This window comes from Bos indicus, chromosome 7 (genome assembly GCF_029378745.1).
Source record: "Bos indicus isolate NIAB-ARS_2022 breed Sahiwal x Tharparkar chromosome 7, NIAB-ARS_B.indTharparkar_mat_pri_1.0, whole genome shotgun sequence".
Taxonomy (NCBI): domain Eukaryota; kingdom Metazoa; phylum Chordata; class Mammalia; order Artiodactyla; family Bovidae; genus Bos; species Bos indicus.
The window spans coordinates 1,338,982-1,356,231 of record NC_091766.1 but is presented as its reverse complement, the minus strand read 5'-3'; the positions used below and the strand labels follow the sequence as shown (position 1 = coordinate 1,356,231).

General features: G+C 51.9%; 1 protein-coding gene across 2 annotated transcripts in view; it reads right to left on the bottom strand.

The window, feature by feature from the left end:
• Positions 1-16,921, bottom strand: part of TBC1D9B (TBC1 domain family member 9B) — a 40,551-nt gene extending 23,630 nt beyond the window's left edge. Inside the window, exons 1-6 of one of the 2 annotated variants that reach the window (XM_019963707.2) lie at positions 16,747-16,921; positions 12,997-13,107; positions 8,036-8,154; positions 2,981-3,209; positions 1,797-2,055; positions 6-213 (exon numbers count right to left, since the gene is read on the bottom strand). In XM_019963707.2, coding sequence (XP_019819266.2) covers positions 6-213; positions 1,797-2,055; positions 2,981-3,209; positions 8,036-8,154; positions 12,997-13,107; positions 16,747-16,864 — 1,044 coding nt within the window. In that variant the 5' untranslated portion in view covers positions 16,865-16,921. The remainder of the gene's footprint in view (positions 1-5; positions 214-1,796; positions 2,056-2,980; positions 3,210-8,035; positions 8,155-12,996; positions 13,108-16,746) is intronic. The other variant, XM_019963708.2, reaches the window with a different exon arrangement.
• Positions 16,922-17,250: the final 329 nt, after the last annotated feature.

The following is a 17,250-nucleotide window of genomic DNA, read 5'->3' as shown; positions in this document are numbered from 1 at the left end:
CTCACCTCCCGCAGCGGTATGATAAGGTGGCAAGCATCCTCCTCCTTGCTGGCGAAGCAGATGTAGTTGCTGGAGATAAACATCTGGCCGGGGATGTGCAGCTTGTTGAACGGGGTCCACAGGGTACAGCTTGTGTGGCCGTCCAGGCGCTCGTCCCTGGGCAGTCGGAACGTGGCACGGTAGCACTCGTTCTTGGCTCGAGCGTCCAGGTCTCTGGTGGTGGGAAAGGGGGCAGGAGTCAGGGCTGATACACTCACGAGGGGGCCTCATGTTCTCAGCTTCCACACTGGACTCAGGCTCGTGGGGGTCCTCCTGTGAGCAAGTTGTGCCCAGGGATCTCAGAGTTCAATAGAACAGGCACATTGAATGATCCAGGAGGAAAATGCACACATCCGTATGGTCAGCAGAGGAGCGGTCAAATAAGAGCACGCCTGGTGTGCCCAGAAGATGCCTGTGCCCACCCTGCGGCTTCTCACTGGGAAGACCCGGCCCCACCGGGAACCCAGGACGCGCCTGCCGACAGGCACGTGTGGAGTGAGGACGAAAACGCGGGGTGCTAGCGTTTCCCCGGCAGTGCAGCGGCTACGATTCCGAGCTTCCACTGCAGGGGGCGCAGGTTCAATCCCTGGTTGTTGTTGTTGCTAAGTCACTTCAGTCGTGTCCGACTCTTAGCGACCCCATGGACTGCAGCCCACCAGGCTCATCCATCCATGGGATTTTCCAGGCAAGAGTACTGGAGTGGGGTGCCATTGCCTTCTCCATAGTGACCCCATGAATTGCAGCCTAACAGGCTCCTCCGTCCATGGGATTTTCCAAGCAAGAGTACTGCAGTGGGGTGCCATTGCCTTCTCCTGCTGAGTGGCTTGGACCAAAAACCTCACAAAACATAGAACACGGGGTGCTGTTGCTTAGGAGAAACACACCCTCGCTGGGCCTATGACGGTGTGAGGCGGGCCCGGCCGCCTGCTTCTCGTCCTGCGGGGACCAACCCTTGTGAGCATCTCCCCCCAGCCCCAGGGGAGCGGCCAGCAGCCTGAGCCGGGCCTGGCGGGCGCCCTCGATGGACAGTGCCAGAGCCTGCCCAGTCCCGCCCTGCTTGTTTTCTTCCCAGAGGTTCTGAGAGCCACCCGGTCACTTGCATGAGACGAGTGCCGTCCCTGGACAGCGTCCTGCCAGACGGTGCAGAAGTCTGGGCCTAGACCGGGGTCTCTGAGCCCAAGGGCGTGCCTCTCACTCCGGCCATCTCTGAGCTCCCCCTGGCCTACGAGCGCCCCCTGACGCTGCCACGGAGCAGCAAGGACAGAGCTGCTCTGCGAGGCCGGCCCGCGCCGCGTTCCTCGGTCTGCTGGTTCCCACACACAGTGGCAGGGCCTCAGACCCGCGCAGGGCGCTCGCCCGGGGCCTGAGCCGAGCCGACCGGCCGGCGGGAAGGCGGTTGCGCTCCCTGAGCCGGGACTCACTGCGGCCACCCCCGCTCCCGCGGTGGGCGGCGGTCCTGGGCTCCGCTGGCGCTCACTCACCGCCAAGGGCCGGGGGTCGGGGGCGAGTTACTCTGTCTACCGGGGCCCCAGCTTCCTGTCTCAGACTCGGGAGACCGCGAGCGCTCCCCGCCCCGGCGCTGGAGAAGCGATACATGAGGCACTCCCTCCGCGTCAGCGGCAGGTTTGAGGATGATGCCTCTGTGAGGCTCCTGCCCTCCGTGCACTACCGCAACCACCCTCCAGCGGGCCCCCTCCCACGCAGGGTGCCTGTGCCGGGTGAGGAGGGCGGGTCCCCGCCGGGCCGGGCCGACGCACCGCTTCAGCGCCGAGATGTTCCTGTGTGGCCGCGGCGGCCTGGGCGGCGCCCTCTCCTCCAGGAAGCCCTCGCTGTCCAGCAGCTGCCGCACGGCCAGGTTGGCCAGCTGCTCCATGAGCTTGAAGGTCTCCCCGATGTTGAGGAACATGGAGAAGAAGAGCTCCTGGTCCCGCGTGTCCACGCGGATGCTCTCAGGGAAGAGCAGTGTGGCGTTCTTCTCCAGCCGTGTGACGTCCACCCACTGCACCACCAGGCTCACTGGACGCCGGGGGGGACAGACACGGCATGAGGGCAAGCCCGCTGCAGGGCCGGGCAGCCGGCTCCTGACTCCCCGCTGTGCCCAGCCCGAGCCCGGCTGTGCGGGGCTGACCCAGCTCCCAGTCCCAAGAACCTCCTGGGTTTGCCCACAGAATGGCTGAAGGACGGCATGAATGAACAAGCAGAGGTGAGCGAGCTGAGCCCCGGGACCTGAAAAGCCCCACCTGAGGGGAGTGTCCTGCTCTGGGGGCAAGTCACAACACGGTGTGGCCGGCACAGAGAGGACACTGGCCCTGCCTCGTGAGCAGATGTGAAGGCAGGAGAGACAGGTGAGGTTGGGACAAGCGTGTGCATGGCTGGGCGCTGGGCCCGGGAAAGGGAACACGGAGAGCAGCTGAAGCCTTGGGGCTGCTTTCCGGGGGTGACATGGCAGCAGAGGGCGCTGGCTGGGCATCTGCTCTTTGTCCTGAGGCCAGGGCTTCCTGGGCAGAGGGCCCCACAGCAGGTGGATGCAGAGGCGCACATCTAAGGCCCCATGGAACCTGCAGCCGCTGAGGGATGAGGGGGGCGCTGGTATGTTCTACGTGAAAGAGGGGAGGCCCTGTGTAGAAAGTCACCATGTGAAGAGCTGTGCTGGTTGACGCAGACATGACAGAAGCCCCCAAGGGCCAGGTGATGTTTGGCTCAAGTCTGGGCATTCTGCTCATGGGTCACTGTCTTCTGGGGAGACTCTGGTGGTTGTGTGGGGACAGAATATCTGGGGGCTGAGGAGGCTGAGCCCTCAGGAAGTCCGGAAGTCTGGGGAGGAGGTGCACTTTCTAGAGGCGAGGTGGAGGGTGAGTGCAGAGGAGGATGCCAGCACCAGCTGCAGGCTGGGGCAGGGAGGGTGGGGGTGACGCAGGGAGCCCGTGCTGCTTGCACTCACCCTCCTTGCCCAGCAGAAAGGAGTAGAAGCAGAGGTGGTTGACGGTCAGGTAGAGCCAGCCCTGCCGGGGCACACGGCCCTTCCAGTAGCTACAGGAGTAGTAGTTGACCAGCTTCTCCCCATCGGGCATCCCGAACTGCTTCCTCATTTTCAGCTCGGCCTCCTTGAACTTCCCAGGGTCCTCGTCTCCCTGGGGCTGCACATTCTTGTTCTCTTCTGCGATGATGCCCTGGAGGAGGACACAGGGAATCAGTCAGCGGCACTTGGGGCTCCTGGACACTGACCCAGGGCCACGAGCAGGAAGACCAGACAGCTGCTCTGGCCACACACAGCAGGCGACTTCCCCTAACTCCCCGAGCTCTTTCTCTCTACTAGCTCAGAGCAAAGACTTTCAAATTTACATTTTCGTTATTTTAATGTAAATACCTGAAAAATATAATACATAAACATGGCAAAAAAAAATTGCAAATAGTAGAAAAGGGAGTTCAATGAGAAGGGAGTCTCCATCTCCTCTGCTGTTGTAACCACTTTGCTGATTTTCTCCCAAACAGGCTGGCATTGATGCACCTTTAAGCAAATACACACATCTGCTCTTTCCCTTCCTTCTTTGCCCAAATGGGATCTTGCTGTGGCACTGTTCTATGAAGGGCATTCCTCATGCCAGTGTCCTGAAGGATGTTCTGTATCTGACACTCCCCCTCCTCCCCATACCAGGTGGCTGCTGCCTCTGGCCCTTGCTCAAGGCCTTCGGGCCAGCTGCAGGGCCCACCCAGCTCAGGGCGTGTCAGTGCTATGTCCCGCCAGCATCTTTAGTGGGCTCACAGTGCCCAGAGATATCCCCCTGGGCCACAGAGCCAAACCTCCCGGGGGTACAACAGGTTCTTAGTATATCTGGCTCAAAATGTACACGTAAATCTTCCAGGGGGTATGACTACTCGATAAGCTAAAGGAATTCAAGGCAAGTGGTGTGGCCCAGACTGATGCTTCCACGGAGCCTCCTGGCAGCCTCATATCCCTGCCTCCACGAGTAGGAAATACAGCCAGGAGCTGGGGTGAGGACCCAAGAGCAGCATCTCCATTTCCGTACAGACAGCACCACTGTGCCTGCAACCCCAACATCTCTCTCTCTCAAGCTGCCTGTCTGTCTCCCCAGAGCACTGCTGCAGAAGCGAGCTCTACGTCTGAGCACCCTCCTCACTACCAAGGCCCCACCTTTGTCTTCTGCCCTCCAGCGTGCCTACTGGGAGGCTGGAGAAGGGGCCTCACCAGCGGAATAGTGAGCGCCAGACAGCGCAGACAGCCTATGGACGTCACTGGCACCTTGGCCTTCAGGCCCCCTTCCTGGGTCTCAGCGGGTGCCCCCACTCCTTCAGCTGCACCTGGGAGATCCCCAAGCAGGGAGCAAAGGGGCTGACAGGCCGCTTTGCACTTTTCTGTGCATTCCCACTGGCCTGGAGTACTGGTCCCCACCGATGGAGCGAACCGCCTGGCCCCCAGGACTCGGGTTTTGTTTGCTAGCTGACAGAAGTGCACCCTAACGATCGCTGGGTAGATTTTCAACGACTAATTTAAGTTCTTTAACAGTTTTAGGCATATTCAAGTTTTCTATTTCTTTGTCTCAGTTTCAGTTCTATTATGTAGCAGATTAGATAACAGCCCCCCTAAAGATGTTCCGCTGGAGAAGAGAATGGCAACCCACTCCAGTATTCCTGCCTGGAGAATCTCTATGGACAGAGGAGCCTGGTGGGCTACAGTCCATGGGGTTGCAGAAATGGACATGACTGAGAGACTAACACACTAAAGATGTTACATCCCAATTCCCAGAAGAGTTGAAAGAGAGGTACTAATTGATTAAACAAGTCAATCAAGACGTCAATGCTGCTGGCATTAAAAAGAAAGTTAAGGACCAAAAACTTCGAAATGCATGGCTCCTGTTGTTGTTGCTATTTAGTCGCTTAGTCGTGTCCGACTCTTTGCAACCCCTTGGACTGTAGCCGGCCAGGTTCCTCTGTCCATGGGATTTCCCAGGCAAGAATACTGGGAGTGGGGTGCCATTTCCGTCTCTAGGGGATCTTCCTGACCGAGGGTTGAACGTGTGTCTCCTGTATTGGCAGGTGGGTTCTTTACTGCTGAGTCAGTAAAGGGAAACCCTACAAGGTTCCTAAGAGCTGGAAAAAGCAAGGAAGTGGATTCTCCCCTCAGAGCTTCCAAGAATCAATCTTGCTAATTCCTTGATTTTAGCCTATGAGATTTCATTTCAGACTTCTGACATGCAGAACTGTAAGATAAGAAACTTGTGCTTACTTAAAACTAGTGTTTTAAACATTTGGCTGTCCTGGGTCTTCTTGCTGTCAGGCTTTTCTCCAGCTGCAGTGAGCGGGAGCTACTCTCCGGCTGTGGTGCTCGAGCCTCTCACTGCACTGGCTCCTCTTGCTGCAGAGCACGGGTTCCAGAGCGCGCGGGCGTCAGTAGCTGTGGCTTCCCAGCTCGGGAGCGCAGGCTCAATAGTTGCGGCACACAATCCCAGATCAGGGGTCGAACCCATGTATCCTGCATCGGCAGGCGGATTCTTTACCACTGAGCCACCAGGGAAGCCTTAAGAACTTCTGCTGTTTTAAATCACTAAGTTTATGGTAACTTGTTACAATAGCAATTGGAAACTAAAACATTATTTTAATAGTGTCCATCTTGTCTTAATTCTTATAATTTATGGGTGTAAAGCTGTTTATGGCATTTTCTTTTTTTTAAACTCTGCTTTTTTTTTAAATATTTCATTCCCAACATGGCTTGAGGTTTTTTCTTTCGTCCTGTATCACTTTTGCCACAGGTTTATTTATATTTTAGATCTGTTTTTTGATTTGTTGTTCTTCTGTATCATTTCTTTATTTTCCAAGAAATTAACTTCTTCCCTTTGTTACAGGCATACCCTGGAGATACTGCTGGTATGGTTCTGAACCATAGCAGTAAAGCACATATAAACAAGTCATACAATTTTTTTGGTTTCACAGTGCATATAGAAGTTATGTCTACACTATACTGTAGTCTATTAAATATGTAATAGTATTATGTCTAAAAAAAAAAAAAACAAGGTACCTATCTTAATCAAAAAATATTTTACTGCTAAAAAATGCCAACTATAATCTGGTGGATAATAGAGTCTTGGGTGAATAGTAAATCTTTCTGTGATCATTGTATTTCTGTCTTTCTAATTTCCTGGTTTCTCTGGAATTCTTCTAATTTACTGGACACTTGGCTCACCAACTCCCACCTTTCTTTTTTATCACGTCATTATAAAACATAAAACTTAAGACTTTACATTTCCTTCTGTGTGCTGCTTTTACTACATCTCCCAAGTTCTGATATACAGTAGTATTTCTATAACTGTCCAGTTCTCTCTCTTTTTTTTTGGTGGCACCATGCATCTTGCAGGATCTTAGTTCTCCAACCAGAGGTTAAACCAGGGTCCCAGCAGTAAAAGTGCTGAGTCCTAACCACTGGCTTGCCAGGGAATTCCCTCAACGTTTTCTCTTCTGTAAAAAATAATTTTTAATTAATTAATTTATTTTTGGCTGCCCTGGGTTTTCGTTGCTGCGTGGAGGCAACTCCTCAGTCGTGCTGTGAGGACTACTCATTGCAGGAGCTCCTCTTGTTGGGGAGCACAGGCTCTGGGGTGGCTGGGCTTCAGCAGCTGCAGCTCGGAGCCTCCCTGGGTGCACTTTCGGGGTCTGGAGCACAGACTCATAGCTGTGGTGCAAGGACTCAATTGCTCCGTGGCCCGTGGACTCCTCCTGGCCCAGGGATCAAACCCGTGTCTCCTGAATTGGACCCCGCACCACTGAGTCACCAGGGAAGCCCCCTCACCTCAACATTTTCTAATTTCCATTTTTAATTTGACTCATCGAGAACTTTGGTCTATTTTGTTGGTTAGTTTGTTTGGGCTTGGCATGAGGGAAGCATTCCATAATGTTGCTGTTATTGCTATTATTGCCCAGCTGGCTCAGTAGGAGAGTGAAGGCCTGCCTCTGCTCTCTTTGCCTAGTTTCCTGGAACTAGAAAGGCAACACAGGTCCTGTCCTAACCAACCCCAAGGCACACAGAGAACTGCTGAGGAGCTCTCGGTGCTATCTGCCCAGGTCTAGGAAGCTCTGGCATTATGAAGTCACGAGGGCTTGCCCAAAGCAAACTTGTATCATAAACTCTGACCTAGTAAGGGCCCTCTGAGGAATCTAAGCCAAGGCAATAAACCACCAGAAAGAAAAAGAGGCAGATTCACACACATACATTCTCAGATAAATGCTCATAATGCTAATTATTCCCTAAAGGGGAAACAATCTAAACATCGCCATGGTAAGTTTTTACACATTCATAATTATTTTGCTACCTGTAAAATATTCCACTAAGAATATCACATATGACTGATCAAGTCCCCTGAATATAAGGTGCTCAGTACAGTATTCATATAGAAAATAAGTATTATGTTAGCAAGTATGATCACTCTCGATTAGCAAAGGAAAGAACAGCTGCTTTCCCTCTTAACACGGGACTGGGAGGCACTGTTCCCTGGCAGTGCTTCAGGGAACATCCTGATACATATGTCATTCTGCACATATGAATACACTCTAGGGTAAATTCCAAGGAATGCAACTGCTGGGTCAAAATATCTGTGCATTTTGAAGTAATGTTAGCTTTATGATAGAAATATACTTCATATTATTTTTAATAATCAGTTGTCATTTCCAACTTCTTCCTCTGTTGGCCAAGGAACTAGTCACAGAGCTGTATATCTGCATACTTGTTCTAACACTCTCTAAGGGGATGGGAACTCCCAGCTATGCTTAGTCAGACTCTGGTGGCTGGCCAGAAGATGAGGCCTGCATACAACGAGTTCACCTGCCCCTTTCAATGCCAAGAGAGCAGGATTGGACACTCCATTCCATCTCTGCTTCATGGAGGAAAGAACTATATCATGTTGTCTGAAGTTTACAGAGGATGACATAGGTGAATACTGCTAGCCCAAAGAAGGGAGGCGGAACCAGTATGGAGAGTGAGTCTTACGTGTATCTTGCCCTTGACGAAGGTGGTGATATCTTCCTCATTGTCAAAGATGGACAGCGTCTGGAGTAAGTTATTTTCCAGCCATTCCCAGTGTTTTGTGATCTCTTTCCGGGAAGAACCTAGGGGTGGTTTGGTGGAATAAAGAAAAGGAAAATCACAAAATCACCAGGACTTAAACGTAAACTCAGAGAGAGTTTAAAATGGGTGACCTAATTTGCTATACAAAAAAGATTACTATCTTTCACCTGTCTACTCTTTCCATATATATATGTGCGTGTGTGTGTGTATGTGTGTGTATGTAACAAAAGTCATAAATGGTACTGATAAAAACACAAAATACAAAAATTCAGATAGTCATGAAAAAAGTAAAGCCTCCATTGCCCTCTAACACCAAGAGCAAGAGTCACTGCTAGATTCTTGTGTCCTCCCAGAAATAGTTTGTACACGTGCACATTTGCTTACTTACTTTTCTTTGAGACAAAAGGACTTAATGTGGTCTTCCACGTGTAGCTGATTAGCCAGACAGTCAGACTTGGTCTAAGTGACTGCAGTTCTCCCAAGAATTTAGGCCTCCATAGGCGGCAGCGGGAGCTTCCTGCAGGACTCCAGCTCCCTGGCTGGCTGGTCTCCTGCTGGGCCAGAGGCCCCCTCCCTCTCTCCGAGCCAGATGCCCCATCCAGGCCTCTGACTGCTCTTCCTCCTCCCCCGAGTTCACATCCTAGCTGGATCCTGTCTCTTCCAGGAACCCTTTGTTTCACCCCCGTTTGACTCTTTCAGTTGCTAGCTGGCCCCCAGGGTCTGCCTCACCTAGGAGGGAGGTCCCTGTCCTCCTTAGGAAGAGGGCCTGTCGAGGGCACTGCAGGCCCTGTGAAGATGGAAAAACTCAGAGGCAGCCCAGTGCCATCCCAAAGACTGAGGCAGCTGCTTTCTCTGCCTCTATCAGGGAACTGGGAAAAGGGGCCTCGGGAGAAGTAAAAGAATGAGGCAAGTCTCTTCCCCATCCCTCTGGCACCCCAGTTTTGGGGGGTTTTCATGTGTCTGGCAGGGGGTTTGCATTTAGCAACTCTTTTCTAAATGAATTCACACAAGAACAAGGAAAGGAGTGAAGGCTCTGCTTCCTTTCCAGTGTCCTGGGACCATCTGCCGACTGCAGGCACCCAGAAGGCCCCGCTGTCTCTGTGGCTGTGAGAAGGCCCACACACTCGGATGGAGGGGGCTGTAGCAGAGACGCGAGTTTCGCATGACTGTGGGCGACCCACAGATCCCTGGCCACCCCATCCTTTCCTGCCTGGCCACAACTCTTCTACCAGCTGAAGACCCCGTCCTGGCTCCATTCCGGCCAGGCCGAGTTGGTCCCTGCCATCTCCTCTGGCCCAGCTACCTGCTCAAACTCTGTCTTCCAGAGTCACAGTCCAGCCTGTCTTGGTTAGGGTTGATTTCTTTTGTTTGTTTACATTTACCCAAGCAGTTCACCACCCTAACAAGCAACAGCGTGGAAAGACCCTTTCCCACGGTCTGTGGGAGAATGTCCATGTGAAGACGATTAAACCCAGAATCATACACTAACAGTGATAATCATGACGATAAGCGTAACAACAGATGATTATAGCAAGAGATAACCATAAATAGAAGTTCCTAAATCAGCCATGAATTATTATTTTTTTTTCATTTTTCTTTGCATATCTATTATGGCCTCCTTTCCCTACTGCATAGAGGCCAAGGCCTAGTTGTTAGGAGAAGGGAGTTCTTTCTTGCTTGCTTTTTTTGCTAAGAACCCATATTTGAATGTGAAGGTTGAATTTGCATGTGATGCAACTCTCACACACATGTTGCTGGCAACCTAAAACAAAGGAATCTTTTCACTATACCTGTGTGGATTTGCCTGAACTTTAATTATAAATATTTACACATATTCACACAAAAGAATTATTAGTTAAAAGCAACTGGATCTTCATTTCAGTTCAGTTCAGTTGCTCAGTCATGAGCGCACACCAGGCTTCCCTCTCCATTGCCAACTCCTGAAATTTGCTCAAACTCATGTCCATTGAGTCAGTGATGCCATCCAACCATCTCATCCTCTGTTGTCCCCTTCTCCTCCTGCCTTCAATCTTTCCCAGCATCAAGGTCTTTTCCAACGAGTCAGTTCTTAGCATCAGGTGGCCAAAGTGTTTCCAATGAATATTCAGGACTGATTTCCTTTAGGAAATCATTTAGTACCAAGTAAATACTGAAACTATCTCTATGCCGGGTACTGGTAATAAAAAATGTAATAGCTAATTAAATTTTAAGTGCTATTTCTGTTTTTCCAGAACTTTTTATAAATTATCTTATTTGATTCTTAGAGCACCTTGGAAACAGGTACAGGTATTTTCATTTTATAGGATGAAGCAGAGGCACAGTTAGGTTGAGCATGTTGCCCAGAGTCACCTCGCTGGCAAGTGACCTACCATAATGCTAACCCAGGCTGCCTGCACCCTCTCGGAGCTGCTGGTCTGGTGGGAGAGCAGCAAGCCTTCAGTGCAAAAGTGCTGCTGGGGACCTGGCAGGTCCAAGGGAGGGAGAAGCGGTACGTGGTTCTGGGGAGTCTGGGAAAGCTTCTATACAGTGTGACATCTAGGCAGGTGCTCAACAGAGCAGGGGGAGGCAACGTGGATGCGGGGGGATGCTGTAGGCACATCAGCAGGACAGCTGTGGTGAAGGACTTCAGGCCCTGCAAGTGTCTTGTCTGGCTGAAGGCCAGGTGTGAGCTGGGGGAGGAAGAAATGGAGGCAAGCAGATCTTGAAAGTCCTTTGGTGGTGGTTTAGTTGCTAAGTTCTGTCCGACTCTTGCAACCCCATGGAGTGTAGTCCGCCAGGCTCCTCTGTCCATGGGATTACTACAGGCAAGAATACTGGACTGGGTTGCCATTTCCTTCTCCAGGAGATCTTTCTGACCCAGGAATCGAACCCAGGTCTCCTGCATTGTAGGCAGATTCTTTACCAACTGAGCCACGAGGGAAGCCCCTTGTAGCTCTCCCGCCAGACGAGTAACTCCTTGAGGGCATGAGCAGCCTGGATTAGCATTATGGTTTGGTTACTTTCCAGTGAGGTGGCTCTGGGCTACATGCTCAACCTAAGCTGAGGATAAGCCTCAGCTTCATCCTATAAAATGAAAATAACTGTACCTGTCTCTGAGGTGCTCTAAGAATCAAAAAGATAACTCACAAAAAGTTCTGAAAAAACAGAAATAGTACTTAAAATTTAAAGGGGAAAAGTCCTTTAATGGCGAGCTAAGGAGTCAAGATTCAGTGGCAGGTGTGAGGAGGGGCCTGGTGTTGGAGAACTGAAGAGCCGTGTGGGCAAAAACAGAGCGGCACAGGCAGACGAGCACAGGGGCCTGGCCGGGGCAGGAGCTCCCCAGTGCAGCGCACCCCTCCCCTGGGGGCTTCCCACAGGCCCCCGGAGCAACCGCACGCCTCTCTTCCCGCAGAGAGGCTGCTCACACCGCCACTGCCCCCTCTCCATGCACTCTCTGAGAAGGAGGATCCTGAGGTGCAGATGAGCACCTTGAGGACCCATTTCAGCACGAAGCAGCTCTTCTTGGCCCAGGCACACATCAACTGCCCTGGGCGCCCCCACACAGGCAGCCGCTGGCTCCTGCAAGTGCCCCGCTCAGGGTGCCCTGTACCCAATCCCAGTCCCCATAGCTGCAGTCCAGCTGTGAACATTCTCATTACGCCTTCTCAGGTCTCCAAGGAAAAACATTACCCTGGGGAGCAGTGACCCTGGCTGCTAGCACAGAGAGCATTGGACACAGGCGCTCGGGGTCTGATCTAGAGCTCCGTGGGACTTTGGGCAAGTTTATTAACCCCTCTGGGCACAGTTTCCTCAGCTTTAAAATAGGGGAAACCAACACTCTCCCTTATGGAGTTGTTGGGAGCTTCACATACCTGGCAGGCAGGACGTGCTGTCTGAGAGCCAGCTATGACTGCTGTTCAATCCCAGGGACCTCAGCCAGGCTGGTCCCGCTGAAAGGGGACTTCCTCCTGGATTCTCAGGAGGGTGGCTATTTCCTCTTAGGACAACTATAGCCGATTCTCATTATTCACAGTGGTTGTGTTCTACAGAGTTTCCTAGAACACTGAATTTGCTGATACTGCTCCCAGGGGAGCTACAGGGCTAAGTTCCTGTGAGCTTCCGGTCGCGACATTTTCATCAGCTGATCCAAATACTATTTTGTCTTATGTCTTTCTGCTTAAAGCCATCTTATTTAATACATACTTTTAATACCCTAGCACTGAACTCATAGCCAGAAGCACTGTAACTCACGCCTGAAGGAAGCTCCTCTAACTCATATTTTCTCCCTAAGGCACATCGCAGCTTCTTGCCCTTAAAAGCACCACACGCCACGCAGCACTTTAGCATTATACTTGGGGCCATTTTAAACAGCAGAGTCATCAACAGGTAACTCAAAAACATGAAAAGCACAGCGCTTAGATTTCTAAAAGGAGACATGTTCATGGTTTGACCGCTAAAACAAGAAGGCAGAGAGGTGGCTTGCTCCACCTCAGCGGGGAGCCTGTGTGTCTGGTGATTCAAATTCTTCACTGCTCTGCACACACATACTTCAACAGATGTTCACAATCACAAGTATTGGTTTTTGGGTTTACAGATAACTTTTAGTGAGTAGGTGAATTAAAAAATTATGTAGTACATGAAAAATGATCAATAGTATCATCTTGTCAAAAGGTTAGCAGAACTCGGACACTGCCCAAGGCCAAGCCCTTGGAAAGGCACAGGGTTTCGTGACACTCACCTCCACCTGCCCTGCATCCGTGCATAGCCATGTTGCCTTCCTAAGGTGGATGCTGGCCTGGCCTGTGCTGTCTGAATAAAGGGCAGCACCAGATTCTCAGTAGGCTGAGTTCCTCCCTCTCTGGGTCAGGCCCTGCCCAGCACCCCTGGTGATTCAAGGCACCTACCGCACGCCACTGTCCAGTAGACCTGCGAGTCCTGGGTCTGGTGGAGGATACGGTAAGGGGCCACCCGGGCGCTGGAGTCCAGCACCACATCCAGGGTGCCCACAAGAAGACCTGGCAACAGGGCAGAGAGAGGGGAGGGTGAGGGAGGGCTGTGCTGGGAGCTGAGCCCGGCTGGAGGCAGCGCGAGGCGAGCACTGCCCCACAGCCCCAGCCCAGAGCGTGAAACATCATATGTCATTTGAGTCCATTAAATTACTTCTTTTTCCTCAAAAGCCTTCAGCCAGTTTCTGATCCCTATCAAAAAATCCCCTCCTACTTATTCCTGTTTATCCTCCTGACTCAGAAACACCTGCAGGCAGGGGCTGATTCACGGGGCTCAAAGCTCACGTAATCCAGTAGGCCGTCTTCAAGAAAAATGCAAAATCAGACTTGAAAACTAGCATTTGTCAGAATGAGGAAGTACAACGAAACAAAGCAACAAAGAGTTCCCTGGTGGTCCAGTGGGTAAGACTTTACGCTCCCAGTGCAGGGGTCCGGTTCCCGGCCTGGTCAGGAAACCAGACCAGGTTGCAACTAAGACTCCACATGTTGCCACTAAGATTCAGCACAACCAAACAAATAACTATTAAACAAAACAATACCGCAAATATCACAAAATCCAGAAAAACAATGTGATTTATTAACTGCCAGATACATTTCTTATGACATGTCTCTCTGACGTTTCTGGCTGTATACTCTGATGTCTTTTTTTTTTTCTGATGTCTTTTTCATAAGACAATGATATTTAACATCATTTTCCACATCAACAACAGGAAGATAATGTAGCCTCAAAAGTCATGATGGAAAATAACAGGCAAATTTTTAGTATTGTCCAAATTGTCCCATTTTTTTTTTTCCATCTCTGAAGCATTTTAGGACATTTCAAGTTTTCCTTCTCATCACAATGTCATCAACATTTGTCAACATCATTATTTCCCCAATAAATCAGAGGAAATGTTTACATTTTGCAACTATTTGATTTATTCCTCTTCATTAATTGAATGATTCAGCTAAATAAAAGCCTGTCCATTGTTCATATTTGAGGTTTGCTTATTTATTTTTTATTTTTGGCTGCGCTGGGTCTTCATTGCTCTGTGTGGGCTACTCTCTAGCTGCTTCTCAGTGTGACGATTTCTCCCATTGCAGAGCGTGGGCTCTAGAGTATGGACTCAGTTGCTCCATGGACTCTTCCTGGAGCGGGGGGGATAGAACATGTGTCCCCTGCATTTGCAGGCTGATTCTTTTTGTTGCTCATAAGGAATATTGGACCTATAGTTTTCCTTTTTGAAAAACGAATTTTCCTTCTTTTTGGCTGTGCTGGGCCTTTGCTGCTGGGGCTTTTCTCTAGCTGTGGTGAGTGGGGGCTGCTCTCCACTCGTGGTGCAACGACTTTTTGCCGCAGTGGCTTCTCCTGGTACAGAGCACAGGCTCTGGGGCGCGTGGGCTTCAGCAGTTATGACTCAGGCTCAGGAGCTGCGACCCGCAGGCCCCAGAGCACAGGCTCAACAGTTGCTCTGTAGCACGTGGGATCATCCCGGGTCAGGGATTAAACCTGTATCTCCTGCATTGGCAGGCAGATTCTCTACCACTGAGTCACCAGGGAAACCCCAGCAGGTGGATTCTTAACCTCTGAACTACCAAGGAAGTCCCTATTTTTTCCTTTTAATAAAATGCTGCTTTTGGTATGATCTGAAAATATTTTGTTACCATTTTCCTATTGATACCAGAATAATTACTATTGATTTTATTGCTTGACTTTAACACTTGTTTCATATTCCATTTTAATCTGCTTTTTCACCCTCCAGTCTAACAAAATAATCAGTTACAAAAGAAGGTAATTTTCACATACATCCAAGTCAGGAGTCTGTAATGTTTATTTTACTGAAATGTTCTAAAATGCCTCTGTAAATTGCAGTTAAAGGGGCATATTCAAGATTTTTCAGTGTTCGGAATAAACTTTTTTTAACTGTTCATGCTGAGGTTTCTCTTCTGGTCTCAGAAATTTTAATTCCTATATCGTTGGCATATCCATATTGCAAGACTTGAAAGCTTTTTAATGGCAGACCATGTCATCACAGTCATCAATGAAGAATCTAGGTTGGCATCTGTCTTTAAAAGACACATCGAATAAAACCACATTGTGAACTGTCCCTCCTGCAAGAAGAGTGTGTTCAGGAAACCATAATGTCCATCATGGCACAGAGAAGGCCACAGCAAAGGCCATGCCAGAACTGACTAATCATAGCTAAGGCAGAGAGTTCAAGGCATAGTTCCCAGGGGGAACTGGAGAGTCTGCTTTGGGGGACATGGAGAGATGAGTGTGGAAGAAAGAACCTTCTCCGCACAGGAAGGCAGAGCACAGAGGGACCCAGCCATGCACTGAGGTGACCTGTGGAAATGCAGAGCACAGAGCAAGCACTGAGACTGAAATATAGGTATGCTGATATACCTGAAGGTACTGGGCACCCAAGCATTTAATTTCTACATAGGCTTCGAGGTGGACCACCGGTCAGTCTCTGCAGAGGGGCTGCTGTCTAACCTCCACTGAACAGCCTAGTCCAGGACGCAGGTCCGGAACTGGATCCTGCGATTCCAGAGGCCTCTGGGAGGGGGCTCAAGGCACTGAAGACAACAGTCTTCCTGGTAACCCCACAAACTTCCACATCAGGAGGTGGCCCAGGAGAGGCTGAAGGAAGCGTTCTCCCATGGAAAGCCTCTGTCTGCGCCTGACAGGCCTATACTAGCTTCTAATATTTAACATTAGGACGTTTCACAGAAAATTCTCTTGATAATTAGAAGACCCGGCAACACTGGGTCCGAGGTCCTAAATGGCAACAATGGGCCGCCAGAGGAGCACGGGCACTGGTCTGGCCTAAGACTGATCCAGGTCTGCTTTGGCAGTGCCTGGACTTTGGACAACACCTGTAGAAGGAGTGCCCAGGAGACATCCCCGGGAACCCAAATGCCACACACCCCAGGAGATGCAGTCCTGTGTAGTGCCCAGATGGGCAAAGAGGCACCCTGCCTAGGTCATCAGAACACATATATCGGTGATCCAGCTAGCCTCGTTCTGCAGGTCCAATGCACCAAGAAGAGGGAAAGACGGATGAGGAGAAGCTGGAGAGATGGAAGCTGAGTCAGGCAGCAGCTGGGAGGAACTCTGATCTCACTAAAAAGGCAATTCTTCGGTGAGCGGGGAAAGAAGAAGGAAAGGAATGCTTGTGTCCCTCAGCCCCTCCTGGGAGGCCTGGGGGAAGCAGAGGCCCAGGAGATCCCGCGAACTCTCAGCCGTGAGATGCGTTCCGGGAAGCTGCACAAGCCTCCGCTGAGCCCCGGGAAGGTCCCAGCACCGAATCCCGCAGGGGCCGCCGCCAGCCTTCTTCTGGCCTCCCCGCTTGACCGCAGGCTCCCCGGCCGCCCCCCTGACGCGAGCGCAGATGTCTTCCTCGAGGCCCCAGCCCCGTCCCTACCTGGCGCCACCCCGGCCGGCCCCCATCGCCCGCCCGCGGCCAGCTTTCGGGCCTCCCGCCCCTCTCCCGTCCCGGCCCCACGCCTCCCTGCCCCGCCGCGCGACGACGTGCGCATCCGCAGCGACGCTCCGCGGCCCGGCCTGTCCGGCGCTGGCCGGCCGGCCGGCCCTCGCTTCCCGGCGCTCCTTCCTCGCCCGCCCCGCGGCGGCGCCCACAGGCCCGGCCACCGCGCGCCTCTCACCCGTGAGGCCGCCGCCCTTGCCGTGGCCGCGGCGCCGCTGCAGCACGAAGAAGGGGTTGGCGCGCTCCGTCACCCACAGCGCGTTGGCTACCAGCACCTCCTCCGGGCCCAGCCACATCGCGGCGCCGCGCTCACCCGGCCGACGCGGGCCGGGCGGAAGCGCCGCCGCCGTCGCCTCGCGGAGCCGAGCGGGCGGGGCGGGGCGCGCGGCCGGCGGCGCCCCCTGGCGGCCGCCGGGACAGCGGGGCCTCGGGACTCGCAGCGCGTTCCGCTCTCCCCGCCCACCGGCCCCGGCCTCCGCTCGCAGGCCGGATTAGCTCGGCCTTCTCCGCTTCCCTCTTGGCCTTCTAGCCACAGGCCTTCGCGCGGCCGGCTCATCGAGGAGCGGTTCAGTCCCGGGGCCAATGGCCTGTGGCCGGAATGGTTGAATTCACAGGTAGCAGGGCGCCTGGCGTTTTGTAAAAACCTATCCAGGGTTTGCAGGGAAAATGTAAAGGAATAGCC